The sequence below is a fragment of the Cervus canadensis genome, chromosome 3, assembly GCF_019320065.1.
Source record: "Cervus canadensis isolate Bull #8, Minnesota chromosome 3, ASM1932006v1, whole genome shotgun sequence".
Lineage (NCBI taxonomy): Eukaryota > Metazoa > Chordata > Mammalia > Artiodactyla > Cervidae > Cervus > Cervus canadensis.
The window spans coordinates 100,010,810-100,022,911 of record NC_057388.1 but is presented as its reverse complement, the minus strand read 5'-3'; the positions used below and the strand labels follow the sequence as shown (position 1 = coordinate 100,022,911).

The window sequence follows — 12,102 nt, the reverse complement described above, 5'->3', positions numbered from 1 at the left end:
CTCAAGTGCTCCCTGCTCTTGCCCACCAGAGGGGCGGGTCTTCCTCCTTTACTGCCTTGGCCTCAGCTCCCCTGCCCTCTCTGCTCCAGACACACTGCTCTCCCCTCATCTGGGTCATGGCCCTTCCCATGGCACAGGGAACGTTGTAACCATGCCTAAGCCGCTGTGTTTGAGAAAGCGCTTGCGGTCATCAAAGAGAAAACACCCTCAGTTAATTAGAAACCGTCCAGAATCTCTCGGGAGTCCATTCGCAGGATGAGAGACAGGCTGGGTGTGTTTGTTCTCCTCCCTGCCCCTCTTTCTTAGCATCTCAATTAACCTGGACCAGGTTTCCACCATTTCCCTCAGAGAAATCTTCTCAAAGTCAAAATATTTCCTCCATGGTATCTTACTTTATCAAGATTTTACAAGTTCATAGGAAATAAATAGGTTCATACCCATAAAACCTCTTAATAAAATGCACTGGCTAGATTTTAGTAATGCTCAATTTAATTATGAAATCTGGAAATATATGTATCTGATTAATCAGAAGAAGGTCTCGAATCCAAGTGTCCAGGCTGGCTTCATTTGAGATCATGAAAGGGCTATTTCTATTGCCCGCATTACTCCATTTTAGCTAACAATAGTTAGCTATTGTCATTGTAGTTGTGCAGCAATTATTTCCTTCTTAGCAGAAATGTCTGATCATACAGTCTTTTACCTCCACGGCCTATGACTAGACTTGAAGATCAACCCTACTTCAGCCAGGCTGGGAAGGCAGCAGATGATGGATGTGTGTGTGTGTGTGTTTGTGTGTGTGTAGGGGTTGAAAGTGTGGAGTTCATGGTATTTCTATTCTTGTTTTAGACAGAAGGCACAGATCTGTGAGACTGTGGACCATTGGCCACTAGGAGGCACTGTGGGTCCATGGTAAGCTGGGTGCCCTGGGAGGGGTTGAGAGTCACCCTGGGGAGGGCAGCTTAGGGGAACCTTGGCTACATGCCTGCATCAGAAAGTAGGTTTGAGTTCCCTGAGTGGTCCAGACACATGGACCCAGCCCAGACTACACATTGCCCAGGGGAGTGGGGACCTGCCTGGAGCCTCAGGATGTGCCCAGTGGATCCTCTCCTGGAGCAGCATGGGGAGCGGTGGGTGATGGATTAGTGTGGCTGGTGAGGGCTGGGTGAGGAGTGTCAGGCAGGGACAGGAAGAGAAGAGAAAGCCATGTTATGGTCATATGGGGACAGTGCTCACCTCACACCCACCCTTTGCTGAGGGGCTGTGCAGGACGGGGAAGGGCATAGAGGAGGCAGCCCTGGGTCCTGCCAAGTGGTCCAGGCGACAAGGGCAGCCTGCAGAGACACAGAGCAGTGACGTCATAGGTAAATGCTCTAATCAAGGAAGCAGGAGGGTCAGCACTTACACCACTCACCCCAGGGAACACGCCCGCAGCCAGCAACAGTCTTGGGTGCCTGATGCTGCCATGGGCTCCAGGCTCCTCTGCTGTGTGACTCTCTGCCTCCTGGGAGCAGGTGAGTCCCGAACACAGTGTGGGAGCTTCTGAGATGCCTTTGCCTCCCTGAGATAGAAGCCCGGGGATGAGGGCTGCAGCAGGAGGCTTCCCCTGTGCTCTGCCCTCAGCTTCCGTCTGTCTTCTTCCCAACAGGCCTGGTAGATTCTGAAGTCACCCAGACCCCCAAATATCTGATCAAATCAAGAAAGCAGCCAGCGACGCTGAGATGTTCCCCTGAATCTGGACACCGCTATGTATCCTGGTACCAACAGGCCCTGGGCCAGGCCCCCAGTTCCTTGTTCAGTATTATGATGGGAAAGTGCATACAAAAGGAAACATGTCAGATCGATTCTCAGGTGAACAGTTCGGTGATTCTCGATCTCAGATGAACCTGAGCTCCTTGGAGCTCTCAGACTCTGCTCTGTATCTCTGTGCCAGCAGGGAATACACAGCCCTGCATGATCAGGTGTCTCTGGTACAAAAACACTCCTGCCCCACCTCAGGAAGTGGTTGCCGGGCATTGACTGCCAGCCAGTGAGACCCAGATGCTGGTAGAGTAGACAGCCTTTCCCATTCTTTCTTGATATGTTTTAATGCTGACAAAGATCTTGCAAGATGTTCTTGAAAGCATGTGAGCACCATATCCATGTCAGGGACTATCCTATCTGGAGATGGATGGTTTGGAAAATGACCATCCAAAGGTCTTCCCTGCTGGTACAAGCTGTTTTTTTTTTTTTTTAATTATTTATGTACTTTCATAAATTTCTTTTCTTGTGCACACATTGTCTAAAATGATTTTATGATGTTATTTTCACAGGAAGTCCTCATCTCCTAGACAATCACTTTGAGGTTGCATGTCACACACATAGAAAGGCTTCAAGTTCACACACTGGGTGGTGGGACTGAGCAGGTAACCAGAAGCAGCAACGTTGGTGAAAGATCATTTCATGTCAGGAGAAGGCTTGCCTTTGATTTGACCACAGCATCCAAGTCACAGGAGCTGAAATGAGAACTCCCCCTTTCTATGATGGCCTGGCCTGATCACCAGTCTCCTGTGTTGTGGGTCCCACTGTCTCTTGGACTAGAGACACTCTGAACACAGATATGGATCCCATGGACTTGCCAGGCCCCAATTCAAGGCTTGCTTTTATGGCTACAACATCGGGCTCATTCATGGCTTCTGACTTTAGTTTCTCTGTTTTTGTCTCTGAGGCCCCAGGAATAGTTAGTCCCCCAGAGCCCAGACTTGTGATCAGGTTCCATGGAAACCAGCACATCAGGAGGTCACCATGGTCACCCACTCATGACCAGGTGCATGATATTCAGGTTCAGAAATTATTGAGAAGTTGAACATCACAGCAGACGAGCATAGCAGCTAGTACAAGGTCCTTCTAAATGTGAGGTCTGTGCGATGTGATAGAGTCTAGGGTCTAGGACATCAGTTGCTGAATGGCTGCCACGCTTCACAAGGAAGTACTCCCATGCAATGTATGTCTCACGTAGAATTGGAGCATTTTTCCTTCGCCCCGGGTCAGCCATCTCTCCCGACATCCCTCCACGTCTGGACTCCTTTGTGCCAACATGTCATCCGTGGTGCTGGGCAGCCAGCTTCTCTCCTCAAAGCAAGGTGGGCCACAGGCCTGAGGTGGTTCGGCCTGCTGCCCCCCCACCCCTCGGACACCAGAAGACGTGCTCAGGTGAGCATGACGGCACTGAGCCTGCGTTTGACAGGCACCCTGTCAGTCAGGTGAATTAATAAGCAATAGAGCCCAAGGATTCCTCAGGTGTTGATGAGCCTGCCCTAAGGTTAGGGAACCAGTTCCAGAATCATTGTGGGTGGAAGGACATGAACAGGACTGCTGTCAACTAAACAAAGTAGAAACATGAGGGATTACTGGGGACACGTGAGTCCTAAAGGGCAGCAGGAAGCCCTGAGGAATTTCCCTGAGATTCAAAACCACAGGAATATGTAGACAAATAAAATGAATGTTTGTATTAATGAACAGCTATTTCTGGGATAAAATGTACATGAAGTTGCGAACAGTTTTACGGAAAGTTTACAAGAACTTGTAAGGCTTATGTGCATTGAGCTGGATGGGTCTCCCTGTTGTGACCTGTTCAGTTCGTTCAGTCCCTAGGTCGTGTCTGACTCTTTGCGACCCCCTGATTGCAGAATGCCAGGCTTTCCTGTGCATCACCAACTCCCGGAGGTTATGCAAACATATACCCATCACGTCGGCAATGCCATCCAACCATCTCATCCTCTGTCGTCCCCTTCTCCTCCTGCTTTCAATCTTGACCAGCATCAGGGTTTCTTCAAATGAGTCAGTTCTTCACATCATGTGGCCAAAGTATTGGAGTTTCAGCTTCAGCATCAGTCCTTCCAATGAATATTCAGGACTGACTTCCTTTATGATGGACTGCTTGTATCTCCTTGCAGTCCAAGGGACTCTCAAGAGTCTTCTCCAACACCACAGTTCAAAAGCATCAATTCTTTGGTGCTCAGCTTTCTTTATAGTCCAACTCTCACATCCATACATGACTACTGGAAAAACCATAGCTTTAACCAGATGAACATTTGTAGGCAAAGTATATGTCTCTGCTTTTTAATATGCTGTCTAGGTTGGTCATATGTGAACTGTTCACTTAGGTTCATTTCTGATTTGAGCCTTGGGGGAAGGGGCCTGGCCCCCTGAGTGACAGCTCTGACTCCTAGTCATCACCTGAGCCTGAGACCTAAGAGGAAGGTTGTTGGTAAATTAGATACACTAGGCACTCTTGTCTCACTCAGGCAGCTGTTTCTGTCTTTCTGGAGGTTCTCCCCCAGCCTGGCTCTCACCTGGACTCGGCTCTGGTCCACCTTTCCCAGGTGGGCAGGACTTCCTCTCCCCACCTGCCTGCATCAGCTCCCTGGCCCTCTCTACCACAGCCACACTGCTCCTCCCTCATCTGGGTCGGGTCCCTTCCCATGCCACAGGGAGGCTTTTAAAGCGGCCTCTCTATGTGGTCTGTTTTCAGCAAGATGTATGGAGTCATCAAAGAGAAACAAACTTTAGTTAATTATAAATCATCCAAAAACTCAGCTGAGCCCACCTGAAGGAGGACAGACTGTCTTTGTGTGTTCTTGACACCCCTGCTCCCAACATCCTTAGAATCTCACCTAACCTCCCTCATCAAAATCCTCTCACAGTCAAAATCTATCCTGCATCACCCCATTATATCATGCTTTGATAAGTGTAGAAATAATTGAGTCCACATTTATAAAATTTTTAATAAAAAGGACGTATTATCTAGAATTTGATAGTGCTTAATTTAAATAGGAAATCTGAAAATATATGCCTGTGACTATTCAGAAGTAGTTATAAATACATGTTTGCAGGCAGATTCACTTGAGACCCTCTGAGCATTTATTTTATGATCGTATGTTTCCATCTTTAGCTAACTACCATCATTGTAGTGGTGCAGCAATTATTTCCTTCTTAGTAAAATGGTCAGATCATACAGTCTTCTACCTCCAGAGGCTAAGAGTGCATTTGAAGATCAACCCTAATTGGCCAGGCTAGGAAGGCAGTAGAACAGATATGTGTGTGTGTGTGTGTGTGTGTGTGTGTGTGTGTGTGTATTCAGGGTGTGGAGTTTTTAAAACTTTGATTCAAAGAGAGGCTGCTAATCCATAAGACCATAAACCTTTGGCCACAAGGAGGCACTGTGTTTCCATGGTAAGCAGGGTGCCCTGGGAGGGGCTGAGAGGCACCCTGGGGAAGGAAGCTTAAGGGAACCTTGGCTACATGCCTGCACCTGGGAGCAGATTTGAGTTCCCTGAATGATCCTGGGACACGTGGAGCCAGCAGAGAATCCTCACGGCTCAGGAGGAGGGGTCATGCCTGGAGCTTCAGGATGTGCCCAGGGGGCCGTCTCCTGGAGCAGCGTGGGAAGGGGAGCTGAGAGCTTGGGGTATCTGGTGAGCGCTGGGTCATGAGGGTCAGGCAGGGTCAGGCAGAGCAGAACAAGAGTGTTGTGGACACATGGGACCAGGGGATGAAGCTCACCTCACACCCATCCTTTTTGAGGGGTTGTCAGGACAAGGAATGGCATAGAGGAGCCAGCCCTGGGTCCTGCCAAGGGGTCCAGTGGATCAGGAAACAGCCTGCAGAGACACAGAGCAGTGACGTCATAGGCAAATGCTCCAATCAGGGACACAGGAAGTTCAGCACTTACACCACTCAGCCCAGGAGCCCCGCCCCCAGCCAGCAGCAGTCCTGAATTCCTGATGCTGCCATGGGCTCCAGGCTCCTCTGCGGTGTGACTCTCTGCCTCCTCGGATCAGGTGAGTCCTGGACACAGTGTGGAAGCATGTGAGATGTCTTTGCCTTCCTGAGATAGAAGCCTGGTGATGACGGCTGCAGCAGGAGGCTTCCTCTGTCCTCTGCCCTCAGCTTCCTTGTCTCCTCCCCAACAGGCCTGGTGGATTCTGGAGTCACCCAGACCCCCAAATACCTGATCAAATCAAGAAAGCAGCAAGCGACTCTGAGATGTTCCCCTGAGTCTGGACACCGCTCTGTGTACTGGTACCAACAGATCCTGGGCCAGGGCCCCCAGTTCCTCGTTCAGTATTACAACAGGGGAGTGAATGAAAAAGGAAACCTGCCAGATCGATTCTTAGGTGAACAGTTCAGTGATTCTCGCTCTCAGATGAACATGAGCTCCTTGGAGCTGACAGACTCAGCCATGTATCTCTGTGCCAGCAGCAAAGACACAGCCCTGCATGATCAGGTGCCTCTGGTACAAAAACACTCCTGCCCCAGCTCAGGAAATGGTTGTACGGCGTGAACTGCCAGCCAGCGGGACCCAGGTGCTGGTAGAGTGGACAGCCTTTCCCAGACATTCTTTCCTGGTATGTCTTAATGCTCACAAAGATTTTGCAAGGTACATTTTATTTTATCTGCTCATTTATCTTAGGGAAAGTGACCTGCCCAGATCTCATATTTCTTAACTGTTAGAGCAAGGAATCCTACTCGAGTCTGACCTTATCACTTGTGGTCCTCACCATGCCCCCAACTGACCTCTGCCAGGAATGATGCGTCACCCAGACCTGTGACGTGTGGTCATGCTCCGGGGAAACCAGCACATCAGGAGGTCACCGCAGGTCCACAGTCCTGTAACCAGGAATAGCTACATAATTTTTAGGGTCCCTGCTTTCCAATACCATGAGAATCTGCAGAGAACAGAGCTCTGCAGCATGTGTGGGGTCCTGCTGTGTGGAATGATGCACAACAAGATAAGGCTTTGAGGAGCTCTATGATATTTGTTACTCAATTAATGCAATCCCCGCTTCCCAAGGAAGCATTCCCATGGAATGCGCAGCTCACGTAAAATCAGAGCCCTTTTCATTCAACCTGGAGTCGGCCACCTCTCCCTGTATCCCTCCCACATACAAGTTCCTTTGTGCCAACATGTCATCCGCTTGCGTGTGTGTGAGGGCTCAGTCACTTCAGTCATGTTCGACTCTTTGTGACCCCATGGACTGTAGCCAGTCAGGTTCCTCTGTCCATGGGATTCTCCAGGCAAGACTAGTGGAGTGGGTAGCCGTGTCCTCCTTCAGGAGATCTTCCCAACCCAGGGATCAAAACTGCATGTCTTACGTCTCCTGCACTGGCAGGCAGGTTCCTTCCCACTCTCACAATCTGAGAGAAGCCCACGTCATCTGTGGTGCTGGGCAACTGGCTTCTCTCCAAAAAGAAAGGCGAGTCCCAAGCTTGAGGTGGTTCTGCTTGCTGTTACCCCTCCCACTTCAGAAACTGCAAGCACTGTGTCCAGGGAACAGGGTGGGAATGTAGATGCATCTGGCAGGTGAGCCGTCGCTGGTGAATTGATAAGAAATAGAGCCAAAGGATTCCTCAAGTGGGGATAAGTCTGACCTACAGTTGCGGAACCAGATGCCAAAAGAATCATTGGAGGTAGAAGGACACCAAAGGACTGTGGTTAATTAACGAAAGCAGAAAGAGACACTTTCCCAGGTGGCGCTAGTGGTAATGATCCTGCCTGCCAATGTGGAGATGTAAGAGACTTGGGTTTGATCCCTGAGTTTGGAAGATCCCCTGGAGGAGGAAATGGAAACCCACTGCAGTATTATTACATGGAGAATCCCATGGACAGAGGAGCCTGGTGGGCTACATACAGTCCATGGGGTCGCAAAGAGTCAGACATGATTGATCAACTAACACTTACTTAAACACCTGAAGGTGTATTTGGGATTCATGAGTCATAAAGGGCTGTAGGAAGCCAAAAGATTTTCCTCAGATTCAACACTACAGAAATATGCAGGTAAAAGTAATATACATATGAATGAAGAATTATTTCTAGAAAAAGTAAATCAAGTTGCAAACTGCTTAGAGAAATGTTACAACAACTTGTAAGCCTTATGCCTATTGATCTGGATGGATCTCCCTGTTGTGAACAGTTCTCTCAGGTTCATTTCTGATTTGAGTCTCTGGGGGAAGGGGCGTGGTCCCTGAGTGACAGGTTGGCTCTGGGGCCAGGCAGGGACAGAGACATCTCAGAAGGACTGCCTGAGAGCCCCTCTCCCCTCTCATCCACACTCAGACCAGAGGGCCCTCCGCCTGCCCCGCTCCCACCATGAGCCCCTGCCTCCTGGGCTGTGTGGTCTTCTGTCTCCTGCAGGCAGGTGAGTCCTGGGGGGCAGGGTCCCCTTCGGGTGCCAGCACTGAGCATGTCCGCTGTGACTGCAGCATCGGTCCTCCTTCTCCACAGGGATGGTCCACGCTGGTGTCACTCAGGACCCCAGATTCCAGGTCGTGAGGATAGGACAGAGCACAACACTGAAATGTACTCAGGATCTGAACCATGATTATATGTACTGGTACCGACAAGACCCGGGACACGGGCTGAGGCTGATCTATTACTCAGCTGGTGCGCCCAGTAGCGAGCCAGGAGATGTGCCTGAGGGTTACAGCGTCTCCAGATCAAACAAAGAGAACTTCCCTCTGACACTGAAGTCTGCCTTTCGCAACCAGACATCTGTGTACTTCTGCGCCAGCAGTTACTCCACGGTGCTGCATGGCCACCTCCTCTCTGTGCAAAATGTACTAGGTGCCCACGAGCTGGCTCCTAGCACCAGAAACCTTGGGCCTTTGTGGGCCACGTGCCGGCAGTGTGACCCTGGGTGTGTGGACAATGCAGCCCCAGCCTCACTCCCAGGCCTCAGGGCCATGTGTCCACCATCTGTCTCTGTCTTTCCGCTGCATCCTCCCTGTGAACCAGGAAGATGCTTCCCCAGCTCTGACTCCTAGTCATCACCTGAGCCTGAGACCTCTAGGAGGTAAGGATGTTGGTAAATTAGATTTAAATAGGCCCTCCTGTCTTACCTCAGGCACTTCACCAATGTCTCTCTGGAAGGTTCTCCCCCAGCTTGACTCTCACATGCTCTCTTCTCTTGCCCACCTTTCCCAGGCGGGCATGACATTCCTCTCCCCACCTCTCTGCATCAGCTCCCTAGCCCTCTCTCCCATAGCCACAGGCTCCTCCCTCATCTGCCTCAGGTCCCTTCTCATTTCGCAGGGAGGCCTTTAAAGTGCCCCCCCCCCCACGTGCTCTGCTTTGAGCAAGCTCGATGGAATCATCAAAGAGAAATCAACTTCAGTTAATCATCAATCATCCAAAAACTCATGGGAGTTCATCTCAGGGGGACAGATGATCTTTGTGTGTTCTCCCACCGCCCGCCCGCCCTGAATTCCTTAGCATCTCATCTTACCAAGGCCAGGTTGCCACCACCTGGCGCCCTCATCAAAATCTTCTCAAAGTCAAAATATATCATACATCGCACCCACTATATCAAGATTTCATAAGTGCAGAAATAGATGAGTTCATATTTCTAAAACTTCTTTATAAAAATTTTATCTAGAATTTGATAATGCTCAATTTAAATACACAATCTGGAAATATATACATCTGATTAATCAGAAGTACTTATGGAACACATGTTTGCTGGCAGATTCACTTGAGATGCTCAGAGTATTTATTCTATGATTATATATTTCCATCTTAGATAACTACATCGTTGTAGTGGTGCCGCAATCATTTCTCTCTCAGTAAAAAGTTTGGATAATAAAGTCTTCTGCCTCCAGAGGCTGAGTGGATTTGAAGATAAACCCTATCAGCCAGGCTAGGAAGGCAGTAGAACAGGTGTGCATTGCCTGTGTGTGTGTGTGTCTGTGTGTGTGTGTCTGTGTGTGTGTGTCTGTCTGTGTGTCTGTCTGTGTGTCTGTGTGTGTGTGTGTCTGTGTGTGTGTGTGTGAGAGTGTGTATGTGTGTGTGTGTGAGTGTGTGTCTGTGTGTCTGTGTGTACCTGTGAGTCTGTGTGTGTGTGTATGTATGTGTGTGTGTGTGTGTCTGTGTGTCTCTGTGTGTGTTTGTGTGTCTGTGTGTGTGTGAGTGTGTGTGTGTGTCTGTGTGTGAGTGTGTGTGTGTGTCTCTGTGTGTGTGTGTATGTGTCTGTGTGTCTGTCTGTGTGTCTGTGAGTGTGTGTGTCTGTGTGTGTGTGCCTCTCTGTGTGAGTGTGTCTGTGTGTCTGTGTGTGTGAGTGTGTGTGTGTGTCTGTGTGTAGGTGTGTGTGTGTGTGTCTGTGTGTTAGTGTGTGTGTGTCTGTGTGTGTGTGAGTGTGTGTGTGTCTGTGTGTGTATGTGTCTGTGTGTGAGTGTGTGTGTGTCTGTGTGTGTGTGTGTCTGTGTGTGTGTGTGTGTGTCTCTGTCTGTGTGTGTGTGTCTGTCTGTGTGTGTGTGTCTGTGTCTGTGTGTGTGTGTGTGTATGTGTGTGCAGGGTGCTGGATTTTTGTAACCTTGCTTTCAACAGATGGTGCAAATCCATGAGACCCTGGACCTTTGGCCACTTGGAGGCACTGTGTTTCCAAGGTAAGTAGGGTGTATTGGGAGGGGTTGAGAATCTCTCTGGAGAGGGCAGTTTAAGGGAACCTTGGCTATATCATGCCTGCATCTGGGAGCAGGTTTGAGTTCCCTGAATTGTTCCAAGACATATGGAACCAGCACAGACTCCTCCCTGCCCAGGGAACTGGGCACGTGCCTGGAACCTCAGGATGTTCACAGGGGGTTGTATCCTGGATCAGCATGTGAGGAGGAGGTGAAGTGGTTGGGGTGGTTGGTGAGGTCTTGGGGCTGAGTGTCAGGCAGGGTCAGACAGAGCAGAACAAGACATGTTGTGGGCACATGGGACCAGGGGAAGGAACTCACCTCACAGCCAAACTTGCTGAGGGGCTGTCAGGATAAGGGATGGCATAGAGGAGCCAGCCCTGGGTCCTGCCAACGGGTCCAGTGGACAAGGGCAGCCTGCAGAGACACAGACCAGTGACGTCATAGGCAAACGCTCCAATCAGGGAAGCGGGAGGGTCAGCACTTACACCTCTCAGCCCAGAAGACCCGCCCCCAGCCAGCAGCAGTCTTGGGTTCCTGATGCTGCCAAGGGCTCCAGGCTCCTCTGCTGGGTGACTCTCTGCCTCCTGGGAGCAGGTGAGTCTGGACACAGCGGGGAGCTTCTGAGATGTTCTGTCACCCTGCGACAGAAGCCCGGTGATGAGGATTGAAGCAGGAGGCTTCCCTTGTGCTCTGCCCACAGATTCCTTGTCTCCGCCAACAGGCCTGGTAGATTCTGAAGTCACCCAGACACCCAAGTACCGGATCAAATCAGGAAAACAGCAAGTGACGCTGAGATGTTCCCCTGAATCTGGACACCGCTCTGTGTACTGGTACCAACAGGCCCTGGGCCAGGGCCCCCAATTCCTCATTCAATATTACAACAGGGAAGTTAGTGAGAAAGGAAACTTACCAGATCAATTCTCAGGAGAACAGTTCAGTGATCTTTGCTCAGAGCTGAACCTGAGCTCCTTGGAGCTGACGGACTCCGCCCTGTATCTCTGTGCCAGCAGCCAAGACACAGCCCTGGGTGACCAGGTGCCTCTGGGACAAAAACACCCCTGCCCCAGCTCAGGAAGTGGTGCCCCGTGTGTCAGCTGCCAGCCTGCCAAGCCCAGTCTCTGGTAGAGCGATAGACTTTCCCAGACATTCATTTCTTTACATGCTTTAATGCTCACTAAGATCATCAAGATAAGTATAATTTTAACTGTTTGTACATCTGAGGGGACGGGAATTGCCCAGATCTCATACTTCATAACTTACAACTAGGCCTCCGCTCAGGTTTGTTCTCAGCACCTGTGGTTCCTTTCCTCATGGAAATGGCTCCATACAGAGCAAAGTCCATATCCGTGCTGGGCTCTGTGTAACAGAGACAGTGTGGGGCTGTAAGATATGAACTGTTACTCAATGAATGCAGCTGTGCATCACAAGTAGGTATTCCCATGGAAAGGATATCTCAATAAATAAAGAGCATTTTTCAGTTACCCTGGAGTCTGCCACCTCTTGCCGTGTCCCTCCTACGTCTGTATTCCTTTGTGCCAATATGTCATCTGGGGTGGTGGGCAACCAGCTTCTCTACACCCAGAAAGGTGGGTCACAGGCCTGAAGGGGCTCTGCTTGCTCCTTCCCCGACACAGGAAACATGGGCTCCTGTGAACGTGAACGAGC

The 12,102-nt window shown here is 50.1% G+C and overlaps 3 gene segments (V, D, J or C); all 3 read left to right on the top strand.

Moving 5' to 3' along the window:
- Positions 1-5,723: 5,723 nt before the first annotated feature.
- LOC122437849 lies at positions 5,724-6,322 on the top strand. The segment is given in 2 exon segments: positions 5,724-5,819; positions 5,952-6,322. Coding segments are annotated over 2 exon segments (420 nt in total).
- Positions 6,323-8,128: 1,806 nt separating this feature from the next.
- Positions 8,129-8,802, top strand: LOC122437848. The segment is given in 2 exon segments: positions 8,129-8,177; positions 8,264-8,802. Coding segments are annotated over 2 exon segments (588 nt in total).
- A 1,558-nt stretch (positions 8,803-10,360) lies between these two features.
- On the top strand, positions 10,361-11,562 carry LOC122437847. The segment is given in 3 exon segments: positions 10,361-10,419; positions 10,952-11,031; positions 11,159-11,562. Coding segments are annotated over 3 exon segments (543 nt in total).
- The last annotated feature ends 540 nt before the right edge of the window (positions 11,563-12,102 follow it).